Here is a 12637-nt window from a genome sequence, read left to right on the forward strand (position 1 = left end):
CTGAACGGTCTCGGTTGTGATTGTAGTATCAATGAAATGGGGTAGAGAAGGGAGTAACTTGATGTCTTGTGACCAGCACAAGAGAAAACACTGGAAAGAAGAGAGGGCGTCTGAACGGTCTCGGTTGGGATTGTAGTATCAATGAAATGGGATACTAAGGGAAGCGAGTAAGATGCCTTGTACAAGAGAAAAACGGTGGGAAGGGTGTGAGACTGGCTAGAAAGCAGGACTTGGGCCAGGCGTTCCCTTTATACCGTTAAGTTGCCAAATCGGACAACAAAGTGCATTATGCGTCTGTGCTTCTTCCAGGGTTCACGGCGTTAGTATAGCTTAGAAGCTGTGCTGAAACCCCCAAAGGGGAAAACTGGTCGCCTAGGGTCCCGGCCTCACTGCGTATTCGCGTGTCGTCATTGTGGCAGTATCATAATTAAATAGTTCAGGGGTCCCACTAGTATTGGATTGTTATAGTATGTACGTATCATCACATGCTCCACATTGACATGGAGAATATTCTCTTGGAAGATCCGGACTGTCAACTGCTCGCCGGACGGGCACACAGAGCCAGAAACGGAAAGGCATCGCCTGCACCATGACGTAGGTTTACGAGAATGAAACATCAGAGTATGAACACGGAAGTTCTTGTTTGCAATTTCCGCGTTTTGGCCCAGGGTCAAGACAGGTGAAGAAGCACCTTTTTGCGTCTGGTAAGCCAAACACAGGTTTCAAATCGTGTTTCTCGGCTTGAAAAGTCACGAAAGGTTGGTTCAAACTTCCTTTCCTATGTAACAGGGAGGCGCAAAACGCGGTGATTAGGAGAGCGACCCAAAAACTAGATTGTTAGAATCTAATATACTGAAAGCGATCCGAAGAAGGATCGAGCCAATGCCATGGAGCCCAGGGGTTTGCCCTGTTCAGAGCCCCAGCGGATACTCCTTGATTGTAGCGTCCACTAGAAACAGATGTATCTCAGAAGGGCACCTCACATAGCAACAGCCGTCCGCCGTACTCACATCAAAGTGAAGAAGGCTTGTACGTGCATCGTGTCGAATTCGTTGCAGAAACAAATGAAGCATTGACAGCGCCGCTATATCAGGGAGAGGGGAAGGATGAGAGGCCGCAAACGTCATCACATCCTCAATGCGTTTGGTGAACGTGAGGGACGTCTTCCCACACAGCTTCACCTTGCCAAACAACACATTGGCAATTGCGTTTCCAGTCTTGTGCGACCCGCGACAGAAAGGCCGAAGCGGAATGTCGTTTTCCGTTCCTGTGCCGTAGGACAAGGTACCACGTGTGCAAGAGGGCGTAGGTCTTGTCCACCCAGGCCATAGTAAATGCGGATCCCTGATAACATTGTCAGCTACACCGCATGTAAGCTGGGTGGTCCTACCGCTTGTATGAGAACGACAGTCTTTTGGGTTTGCCTGCAGCACAGCTGCGACGAGCTCATCGGTCCGTCTTGGCAGCTTCAGATCCATCCGATCATAACCTTCACTCTCCTAATCCCCGTTCAGGCTGACAACCACACCCACGTCGGCAACCTTGGCAATGTCCACAGCTTGCTTAATCCCCTCTTCCTCATTGAAAAGGGGGAAGCCGCCCAGCCGAACTGTCACCCGCCTGTTTCATCCTCCAGCGCGCTCTCCAAGGGGCGTGGGATTCAGGTTACTAAACTCGACGCGTGTGTCGTGCGCCACACCAGGCTGCAGCACATATATATAGTATCCCATTATCTCGCTTGTGCTGTCCCAGGCCCCCAGCTCCACAGATCGATCAGCAGTGTGTCGTCGAGGAACAGCCTTGCCCGACCCGAAACACTTGGGCCCAATCGGAATTCCGTCTTCTCTTGCACCGGTCGAATCCTCCCTTCCAGTACCATGTACCATTCCTCTTTGGCGAAGAAGATATCGCTGTCATGCATCTTCGAGTTCATATTGTCCAGAAGGAAAGAGTCAGTCGGTTCAGAGTACTGGCCATTGTCGGTCTGTTTGAGATAGAAGGTGCCTTTCATTCCAGGTGTGCCTTTGGGAGTCGTCAGCTCATGATCAGTCAAGATCGGGGCGCGCTTGTGTCCTGTGCAGAGTTGAGCTTACTCACAAGCACGAATATAGAAAACACACCTTGACACCCTTCCGCATATACAACATTGACATTCTTTGGCAATGCAGCGACAATGCCGTCAGTGGGAGTAACGACATACGACGCGTTCAGTGAGGCAGATCCACCGCATGCACAGTACATCTGCTTCGCGCTCGGACCGATGATGGCAAGAGTCTTGATGTTCTCCGCCTTCAGGGGAAGGATAGCCCCGTTATTCTTGAGGAGAACGATCGCGTTGCTTGCCACTTTGCGCAGCAGTGCCGCGTCTGCGCGCGTGTCATAGGTGCGCTCTTTTTGGTCCCCGTCTAAAATCTGCAGATAATTAGCAAGTTGATCTTGTGTAAGCGAATCAGGCGCACCTCAGGTGCGGAAGTTGCCACCTTCTTTACAAACTCCGCCACTCTCTGAGCGAGCTTTCATCACGTCGAGGGTTAACTTCTTGGACTCGAGGCTGCGAATAACATTCGAGGTCTGATGCTAGCCATCGGTACCCGGCATCTCAAGATCCAGACCAGCATGATATGCTTCGGGCACGGTGTAGGTACCACGCCTGCAAGGGTGCTAGCGTAGGGTCAAACCTACTATCAGACGGTGCTACCAATCTGACATGCCAAGACCGTCAAAACCCCATTCTTGCGTAGGAGGTCGGTCAACAGCCAGGGATGTTCGGAGCACTGTATGCCGTTGATTCGGTTATACCTGCACAATGGAGATCAGACTTCTTTCAACTATCGGCGGGGATATGACCGACGCTGTCATATACGACCATGGCTTGGAGTTCTTTTGAGCGAGTATAAATGGGTACAGGTAGCTCTCCTGCAGTGGCCGGTCAGAATTCAGCGAATCCGACCCACGGCGTTCCTGCTCCTGCTCATTGCCTCTGGTTCAAAAGTCAGTATCAAGTCAAGGATGACCAACGCAGTACGCTCACACGAGATGCTTGATACATGCAGAGATGCCCTCTCTCTGCAATCTGGATATTTAGGAGGCCATCATGCCGTTCAGATGAGGGTCTTCGGAGAAGCTCTCGAAGCTCCATCCGCCAAGCGGGTTCTACAGACGTTCATCAGCCTAAGAAGGGTGCGAGATAGATCTCGGTTGACGCGTTGTATATTGCAAGTCGGTCCGAGCAGCATGCTAGCCGCTTTGAGCTTGCATTCCGGAGCGAGGATCTTGGCTGCAACCTCGCCGACAAGGTCGAGGTCCCATGTCGCGGCCATCGCTGTACCGCACTGTGTACGTGATCTGAGTGCGCATACATGTGTAGGGAAGAAGGTAAAGCTCACAGGAATGCACTTTGCTGGAGTGGTCATGAAGTACTTCCTCCCGCGCGCACCGTTTGGACCATCGGAGACCTTAACCAGGACAGATCAGCCAATGTCGATTGGAGAATAAAGAGTATGCACGTTGATGGCGGGAATACCAGGCCTGTGCACGGCTGCTGTGAGCCAGTTCCCTGCATCAAGCGTGAGAGAGATTGCCTCTTCTGTGGAGAGAGCGTCCACAAGCTCGTATGATGTCAGAGGGCGACGGTTGCCAGCTGGTGTATCAACTCTTTATATTGGATTCCGTCTCCATTCGTGTATGGACGTGACCAATAGCAGACAGATTACTTAGATTAGTAACTGCGGAGATGCCAAAGCATGGTTGGTGCAGGGAGCTCATGATCATAAACGACGACGGCAGAGGGCACACTAAGGCGGTCACGTGTACGCGGCTGGAGTACGTGTTGCAGCCATCACCGTGTGTATGTTATTATGTATTCAATGCGGCCACGTTCTGATCTTTGTTCATAGAAGTCATCACAGGCGACTCATGTAGTCAGGTATTGGGTATGAATACTTGAAGAGGAGGACGAGAATGTGATGGTAGAGTGGTGGAGAAGAGATCAGTGACAGAGGTGGAGTTGTCAGGACTCAGTGGGAGGAACATTATCCGCAGTTTACCCATCGGTACGAACTCCGGTCAACATTGCATTAAATGACAGCGAGATGATCAACTCAACTTCCTCGAGATTAGACCACCACATACGCCATGGCTCCATCCGACTTTGCCAATGCAGACATTACTTCCCTGGTCAACCAGCTCAATACCGAGGAAGCCATTGCACTCACTACAGGCGTCGGCAACTGGTTCACTGCACCGATTCCTCGTCTCGATATACCCGGCATTAATGTTACTGACGGCCCAAACGGTGCGAGGGGGAGGAAGTACTTCCTTGGCACACCAGCCAAGTGTTTGCCGGTGCGCTCTCATACACACCCCTGCGTCGACCATACTAACTATGTCCTTTCTTCTTCAAAAGTGTGCAACCGCCTTGGCCGCAACATGGGACCCAGAACTGATCGGTGATGTCGCCGCCCTCATCCTCGCCCCCGAATGCAAGCTCAAGTCCGCATCTGTCCTCCTCGGTCCCACCGTCAACATCCAGCGTAACCCGCTGGGCGGGAGGAGCTTCGAGAGCTTCTCCGAAGATTCTTGGCTGAGTGGGTGTATGGCAGCAGAGTATGTCAAGAGGCTTCAAGGCGAAGGAGTGAGCGCGTGCATCAAACACTTCGTGTATGTCCTCGTCCTCTCACGGCCTGTTTCCTATCTTGACCATGTATTTGTAGCGGGAACGAGCAAGAACAAGAACGCAAAGGATCGGACTCGCTCATTTCCCCTCGTGCGCTAAGGGAAATCTACCTATACCCTTTCATGCTCGCGCAAAAACGCGCCCAACCGTGGAGCTACATGACCGCCTACAATCGGATCAACGGCACGCACTGTTCGGAGCATCCATGGTTGTTAACGAATGTGTTGAGGGAAGAGTGGGGGTTCGATGGATGTGTAATGAGCGATTGGTGCGTTCTCCGTTCGCCTGTCTCTCTGTCCCTGGACTCCTAGAGACAGGTGCAGTGATGTAGCCATACTGACACATCAGCAGGCATGGTACATACGGCGTGCCTGAAGCATATCATGCTGGTCTGGACCTCGAGATGCCCGGCACCGATGGCTGGCGCACAGCGTCCAAAGTGATCCGCTCGATCGAGGCGACGAAGCTCACTCTACCCATAGTAAAGGAACGCGCCCGTGCCGTGCTGAAACTCGTGCAGCGGTGTGCGAAGGGTGCGCCCGAGATACTCGACGGTGACCAGCAAGAACGTACGCGGGATACGGATGCGGAGAAAACGCTCATGCGAAAAGTCGCCGGCAGTGCAATTGTTCTACTCAAGAATGAGGGCAACGTCCTTCCCCTCGAGAAAAGCAAGATCAAGACACTGGCTATCATAGGCCCCAGTGCCAAGGCAGCGTACTTCGCTGGTGGAGGGAGCGCGAGCTTGAAGGCGAGCTATGTGGTAACACCCTACGAAGGCATCCTTGCTGCTTTGCCCGAAGAGGTCAAGGTTGTCTACGCGGAGGGCTGTCAGGGTAGGTTCATCATGATGATAGGTATCTTTGTATCGCATGCTGAAAGGCTTGTAAAGGTCATCGTCGCGCACCCCCCTTGACTGGCCGTGAACTCATAACAGAGGATGGACGCGCTGGCCTAAATGCAACCTTCTACCATAAGCGGGACTCGGAGGGAAATTACTCTGCCGCTGTGGAGCATTTCTTGCTGGATAACACCGATACTCTCTTGAACGACAGCGATATCTTCTTCTCTGCCGACGAGTGGTATCTTGTCCTATGGGGCAAGCTGCGCGCACAGGAACGGAAAACGACATTCCGCTTTGGCCTTTCTGTCGCGGGCCGGGCCAAGCTCTTTGTTGACGACAAACTCGTGGTCGACAACTGGACATGGCAGAGGCGGGGAGATAGCTTCTTCGGAGATGGGACAGAAGAAGAGATGGGGAATTTTGAGATGCTGTCTGGGAAAGCTTATGATATTCGGCTCGAGTACAGCAACTTGACTGGTCCTGCTGAGGGGGACGAGAAAGGTGTTCCGAATCCCCATGCGGGCATGCGCCTGGGAGGATATCCTTTACTGGACGAAGAACAGGGTATCAGCGAAGCTGTCGCACTAGCTAAGGAAGCTGATGCAGTCGTGGTTGTTGTGGGCTTGAATGGGGAGTGGGAGAGTGAGGGATACGACAGGAAAACGCTCAACCTACCCAGAAGGACGAATGATCTCGTAGCTGCCGTTGCCAAGGCGAACCCGAGCGCTGTGGTCGTCACCCAATCAGTACGCTTCTCTCAACAGTGAGTGGGCTTTCTCGACGACTTTTTTAGGGCTCTGCCTTCACGATGCCGTGGGTGGACTCGGTCAATGCGCTCCTCCACACTTGGTATCTTGGCAACGAGACTGGAAACGCAATTGCCGATGTGCTGTTTGGCAAGGTGAACCCGTCTGGGAAGATGTCCCTCACGTTCCCCAAACGCATCGAAGATGTGCCGTCCTATCTTAACTACGGGAACCAGAATGGAAGGGTTAAGTATGCAGAGGATTTGTTCGTTGGCTACAAGCACTATCATGCCAGACGGATCGAGCCGCTCTTCCCATTCGGGTATGATTCATGTGCTTCACTGTTTATTCGCACTAAGTCTGACTAGATTTGGCTTGTCGTATACTGCATTCAAGTATTCCGGCCTGCAGATCTCACCGCCTTCGAGCTGTGACGCGAGCTTCACCGCGTCGGTCACGCTTACAGTGACGAACACTGGCAAGCTCCCTGGGTCAGAAGTCGTTCAGCTCTATATAGCTATGCCATCCGGTAACCTCATTCATCCCCACTTGGCACTGAAAGGATTCACCAAATTGCATGACATCCCCGTCGGGAAAGAAGCTACCGCGACGCTAATGCTCGACAAATACGCTGTGTCTTATTTTGATGATGTCGCAGGCAAATGGAAAGTGGACGCTGGTCAGTATACTGTATTTGTTGGCTCGTCCTCTTCCCATCTCCCTTTAACTGCTGTCCTCCCTCTTAAGAAATTATTTACTTGGTCTGGTCTGTAACCAGTCTGTACGTTATCGCGAAGATACCTATTGGACTTCGTCGTGCTGAGAGAGGCTGCTTGAATTTAACTGTTCGCATGCACTGTCCGAGGCTCAAAAGGGCACCTCACATACCAACAGCCGTCCACCATGCTGGGCTTCTGCACAAACAAGCACATACATACGTCACCCGACATTGTTGGCAGTGAGGAAGGGTGAAAGCATACGGTTGCTTGCTGACGAGGCAAGCGTAGCGAAAAGAATTCGCTTAGATCGGACCTTCGAGAACCGTGTTGGCAATACTGTTTACCGACCTTCAAGACCTCTCTGCCTAATCACTAGTCCGATATGAACAACCCCTCGTAGCAAGGCAATAAGGGCAGGCGAGCCTTCGTTTTGACACGATAATCGCTATACCCTGGAGATTGTGAACCAGTGGAGTACTAATTGTGTTCGGTCTGTCCAAGATGTTCTCACTTCTCACAGAAGTCCAGAATATTTTCGAAGCCGCCGGCCGCCGGGCTGTGATAAGCATGCGGCAGTTCGCTGTCAAGATTCCGATGACTTCATCAAGGGGCGGTCCGAAACCATGTAATGTCGATCAATCAATTTCCCCATTATCGTCATGGCCCCGGCGGCTGCAACTGAGTGGGCAATTGGTCTAAACCAAACTCAGGGGGCTCCGCGGTAAATTGCATACCATGCCACAGCAACTTACAACTCCGAAGATAGTTTCCGCAGTGCGCTGTTCGAAACACGTCCCTTGAATTTACAGAGGAGATTCGTCCATGTCTCTTCCCAGTCGACGGACCATGGGGGATTCGCTCCTCAGTTTCAAAGGAGGTCAGTGTGCGCAATGTGGTATGCGACCCCGGAAACCGGGCGCGCTTCGTGCTGCCTCATTTATATTCTTTGGACTTGCATTATAAGCTAGCGCTTTTAATGCAAAACGCTGGGGCGCCCACTCGCATTTCACTAAAGCTCACCGCCTCAGAATTCGAGCACTTTCCTAACCTGGTGTTGGACTTCTTAAGGAACGGGCTAACCCTTATCCGTTGGCAAAAGACGTGTGACCCAGATTCTAGATAATTTGGCTACATTCTTCTTAAGCAAGTCAATACAGCAGCAGTGGATATGAGGCGTTTCAACTATTATACAGAGAGAAATAGATCGGCGTCTTTTGAGATCTTTCTGCTCGAATGCGGGGGAAAACCGCAGTGGGGGCTGTAATCTCGTTCGGAGATTCGATTGTAAAGGGCATATGGGATCAGGGCAGAACACGCGGTGCTGAATACCAGAACGAAAACCAGAACCAGAAGAAGGCAGGAGAGACCCGGAATACCAAAGCAAAAGGTATCAACGATGAAGATCATCATAGCAGGCACTGTTCAGATGGTTATCCTCCACTCATTCGTTCTTGATCGCAACACCTGGTCCCCAAGCCCGATGGTCGTCATGATATTGTGATCTGCCAGCCAAAGTGTCGACGTAACATCCTCGGCTGGCGTCATAAATGGCGCTGTTGCCTGTGGGTATTCCTTGTGTACCGCCGTATGTTACTCCATTGGTCATGGGTGGAGGCATTTGGACGCCCAGTCCGGTTGCGTCCGCCGTGCACCATGGATGTACTGGAACGGACGGAAGCCGGGCACGTTGGACATTGTGAGTGCTCCTGATGGGAGGCAGAGACAGATTCTCCCGTGAGGATGACTGAAACATGTGGAAGTTACTGTTCGGCGATGCCGATGTGGGGCCAAGTTGGGGTTGAGAAGCCGGGTGCGTGTAGGCGGCTGCATGAGGAGGGTATTGATACTGCGGCATAACCACAGGTGAGTAATGGGGAGCGACTGCATGCGGCGAATGTGGGACACCGTATTGAGCTGGAGGAGTAAGCGGCGAGTTGCCAGTCAATGACGACGTCCCAGACCAAGGGCTATGTGCTGTATATCGCATGTCGTATGGCGACTGAGGGCTAGTGCTGACACTAGGCGAGATAGAAACATCACTTTCAGTCTCCGCGATACTGCCATTTAAACCACGGAGGGAAACGCCGCCCCCCATTTGAGTTCCATTGATGCTCCCCGTGTGCAGCCGTGCAAGTGCATCATCAGCGGGATCGAGCGAGACCGCCGCGCTTTTCCGTCGAGTAAGTCCCTTGGCGGTTACGAATGTACCAGCCTGCGGCTGGATCTTTGAGAGCGGGCCATCCTCTTCCACAAGAGGTAGCTGAGTATGGTTTGGGCGTTGGAAATAGCACGTAAGATGCCATTTTGCGGGTTTCTGTCCTGGAGGTACAGCATCGGGACTGAGCAAAGCAGAATATGTTTGCTTGGTCAAGCCGTCAGGCTTATTTGGGCGGTTTTGGCGACGGGCGCGTGATGCAGCGTCACCTCTGCCGATGTGTAAATTCCATGGGGTGGTGATACGTGTGACAGGCATACTTTTTGTCTCCCGACAGCTTCTCGGACTCCTCTTTCGGCACTTCGGCTTTCTCCTCATACAGGAGAAACGGTTCATGCATGCGGGATTGGGACCACTTGCATCCGTCTGTCCATCGCTCGATCCCCCCACGGTCGACACCACCGCGGTAATCCGATTCTTCCCAAACGAAGACTGCACCGTGCCGAATTAGTTCAAGACGTTCCTTGGTACTCAGGCGGCGGGAAATGAGGGGAAGTTGTCTAGGGAGTTCAAACTGGTGAGAAACCCCTACAATGACTAAGAAATATTGGAAAAGACTAACCCAAGGCGGACTGCCTCCATGACAATATGTGCTTCATGAGCATTCCGTATCTCTATAGCCGACATTGAGTCTATGTGCATCAAAACATGGGATGTATGACGAACGTAGACACGTATGAGTCGGCTTTTGCATGTGCATCCTCTGTGACGGATGGGACGGCAGACAGAGAGGTAAAAGGTCAACTTGAGAAGAATAGACAATAGACGATATGACCCGTCCCTTAAAAGTCTAGCAAAGGATTGATTAATATAGAGTGAGCATCCGAGGGTTGTCGATGGTCGCGGTCGATGTGGGAATAGGAGCGAGTCAAACGGGAGAGGAAGAACCCCCGAACTGGCCAAGATCTGGTTAGGCGATCGAGGTTAAATGCACAGAGCTGTCCTGCATTTATACGAGCCCCAGCGCATGAAGAGAAGAAGTGAGATACGATTCGGTGCCCTGCCTTGTGCCGGGGGTTCGATGGGGATACTGGCCAGCGCCTCGGGGCTTGCCTGTGGTTGAGGGCGGACTTGGACCCCCATTTGCTTCCTCTGTCTCGTAAACCCGCTGACTGTGATGTGGTTTTCAGCGCCCAAAAATGACGCGTGCGGGGAGGGGCCACAAGAGAGGGGAGGGCCGATAGCGGACGGCGTGAGATTGTGGGTCAGGGTGGAACACAAAAGGGGCACAAAGCCCCATGCGGCCGTGCCTTGAATTTCCGAACCCGGCGGTAGCGCGTGTCGATGGGAAAGAAGGGAAACCCTTCCCTGTCTTCCATTCCCATCATTCCGTTCGCGCAGCTGATCCGAGATGGCTGACCAGTCTGACCCAATATGATGAGACCTGTGCTCAGAGCTGGAATGCACCGCAGCAGGTTGATTTGGCCCCTCCTGGATCCGCATCGACTGAGAACGACACCTGTGCACACCGAGAAACAGTAGGAGGCCACATCTAGAACCAGAGGGAAAAAAGGAAAACAAGAGGATGAAGAGCCAATCAGAGAGAGGTCGACAGAGGGACGACCCTAAGCAAGAGTTTTCCCAAGCAGGCTTCGAACCTGGCCAGAAATGGTGGGACCCCGGACACTCCCCTTGTGACATCTCCTTCCGCCCCTCACTTTCCCATCGTTCCCCCTTCTCCTTTTTACTCCATCGCCCTTCTACCTCGGCCCTTCTGACCGGCCATCAGGGTGAATACCTTGGAGACCGCCCCCATCTGGCTCCTCCTTTCCATCTTGGGCCTTTTTGTTGACATCAACAGCCCCGCCCTTGCTTCGTTCATTCAGTCTTATCATCGCCGTGGCCATGCCTCATTTCTATGGGAGCTGGTGGATCATCCGATGTGCGAGCTGCATTTCCGCAATCGAGATATCAAACGCCCAACTCGTCCGCTTTTCTCGGCCGTGCAAAGTGCCACTGTCCACGTCGACCACTCCTACATCTTCTAGAATATTCGTTTTGGCCACGCATTGGGTCTTACTCCGCTCTCGGAAAGTCAAGCATAGCGCGCTGAGTTTCAACTGCGGGCAAGATAACGCGAAGTTGATATATCTGGCATCCGCTCCCATCACGAAAAAAAACGGATTCGGCGGCACACCACGAGCTGGAAACACGCGAATCCCTATCAATGTAGGTCACCCCCCGCGTGGAATTTTGGCTTTCCCACTTTCCCGGGATGCGTCATCTCACCATGATCAAGAGCATCACTTTCTGAATAAACATCCTGTGGAGCCTATTGTCTATTACCCCGCATAGAAGGAATGCTTGCTGATGAATATATACCAACGGGCCTGTTCGTAATCTCAAAGCGTGGTCGGTCAGTGAAATCCCGCACCTCTGGCACCCACCTGACGGGTCCACTGAGGCTTCCACCGGAACCAGTCTGTCACGCCCAACGAGGCCTTGTCAGGGAACACATGTGCATGAGAGATTGCAACATTCCAGCTCGCTTGTTTTGGCAATCAATCCATTTGTTTCCATCTGCTCCTGATCATCAGCTCATGGGGCATGCCCTACATCTGCATCATGTCTGAACATTCCAATTGTAACTATATCTCAACTGGTCGGTTCCTTCTTAAAACATTGCTGTTCTTCGGAAATTTCTTCAAGTTCAAATTACAGGTGCATGATCATGTCTATTATCATGATCATGTCTATTGTTTTGACTTCTGACCCCTTGGTGTGGTGATCTGACCCAAGAGGTGTCTGATATATTGGTCCAATGGGTGGTGTGCAAGAACTCACTAGGAAAAGAAGGGAGAGATGGGGAAAGTTGGTAGAAATGCAGGAGTCAGCCTGTAGCTGAGCTATCAGAAATTGATTGGTAAATCAGAGGTCAGAATCTGGTCCAGTCAAGTCACACTAAGTCAAATCAAGTACACTAAGTCAAGTCAATGCTGCCTATCCAGTATGGGGATAATTGGATCTGTATAATGCTAATGGAAAAGGGGCAGAATAAGCTAAGTACAGGAGTTTCTGGAAACTACTTATACTAGCTACTATAAACTGAACTCAATACTAAACTGGTCTCTGGATACCTCTCAAGGCAGGCATTGGCATGCCAAATATCCAGGTGGGTCAATCCCGTTGTGGAGAAAACCTGCAGTCATCATGCTGAATATCTGGGTGGTCTCATTGCCTGGGGAATCCTAGTAGTCACCATGCCAAATATCTGCAGGGGTCAAGACTTGTTGCTGGGGTGTGTTGTCCTGTGTAGTGACAGTCTGTAGTGCTGCACAATGGTCTCTAAGGCCCAAAAATAGCCATGGGAATACCAGCCTGACACATTCCACCAGAGGTGGGGTTGTTCAGTGGTTCACACTTACCTGGTCTGAACACATGATGAGTGTTTGCTGGCACATCACACAATGTGACATGCCCATATTCCTAGGCATTCTG

General features: G+C 51.8%; 4 protein-coding genes across 4 annotated transcripts in view; 1 reads left to right on the top strand and 3 right to left on the bottom strand.

Annotated features, from left to right (window-relative positions):
* Nucleotides 1-191, bottom strand: part of DACRYDRAFT_25322 (uncharacterized protein) — a 1895-nt gene extending 1704 nt beyond the window's left edge. The window contains exon 1 of the mRNA XM_040774117.1: nucleotides 147-191. The gene's annotated coding sequence lies outside the window, so the exon portion shown is untranslated. The remainder of the gene's footprint in view (nucleotides 1-146) is intronic.
* Nucleotides 192-1729: 1538 nt separating this feature from the next.
* Nucleotides 1730-3320, bottom strand: DACRYDRAFT_18936 (uncharacterized protein; the record flags this gene model as incomplete). Its single annotated transcript, XM_040771411.1, has 6 exons — nucleotides 1730-2073; nucleotides 2121-2412; nucleotides 2460-2504; nucleotides 2800-2980; nucleotides 3032-3066; nucleotides 3162-3320. 6 exons carry the CDS (start codon nucleotides 3318-3320, stop codon nucleotides 1730-1732), a joined length of 1056 nt encoding a protein of 351 aa, XP_040624137.1.
* Nucleotides 3321-4134: 814 nt separating this feature from the next.
* DACRYDRAFT_112184 (beta-glucosidase) lies at nucleotides 4135-7039 on the top strand (the record flags this gene model as incomplete). Its single annotated transcript, XM_040769363.1, has 7 exons — nucleotides 4135-4344; nucleotides 4406-4659; nucleotides 4713-4943; nucleotides 5027-5511; nucleotides 5568-6265; nucleotides 6313-6587; nucleotides 6634-7039. 7 exons carry the CDS (start codon nucleotides 4135-4137, stop codon nucleotides 7037-7039), a joined length of 2559 nt encoding a protein of 852 aa, XP_040624138.1.
* A 1386-nt stretch (nucleotides 7040-8425) lies between these two features.
* On the bottom strand, nucleotides 8426-9826 carry DACRYDRAFT_112185 (uncharacterized protein; the record flags this gene model as incomplete). The annotated part of the gene is made up of 3 exons (XM_040769364.1): nucleotides 8426-9410; nucleotides 9460-9699; nucleotides 9762-9826. The coding sequence occupies 3 exons, from the start codon at nucleotides 9824-9826 to the stop codon at nucleotides 8426-8428; spliced, it is 1290 nt and encodes a 429-aa protein (XP_040624139.1).
* Nucleotides 9827-12637: the final 2811 nt, after the last annotated feature.

The sequence above is a fragment of the Dacryopinax primogenitus genome (assembly GCF_000292625.1).
Source record: "Dacryopinax primogenitus strain DJM-731 SS1 chromosome Unknown DACRYscaffold_24, whole genome shotgun sequence".
NCBI lineage: Eukaryota > Fungi > Basidiomycota > Dacrymycetes > Dacrymycetales > Dacrymycetaceae > Dacryopinax > Dacryopinax primogenitus.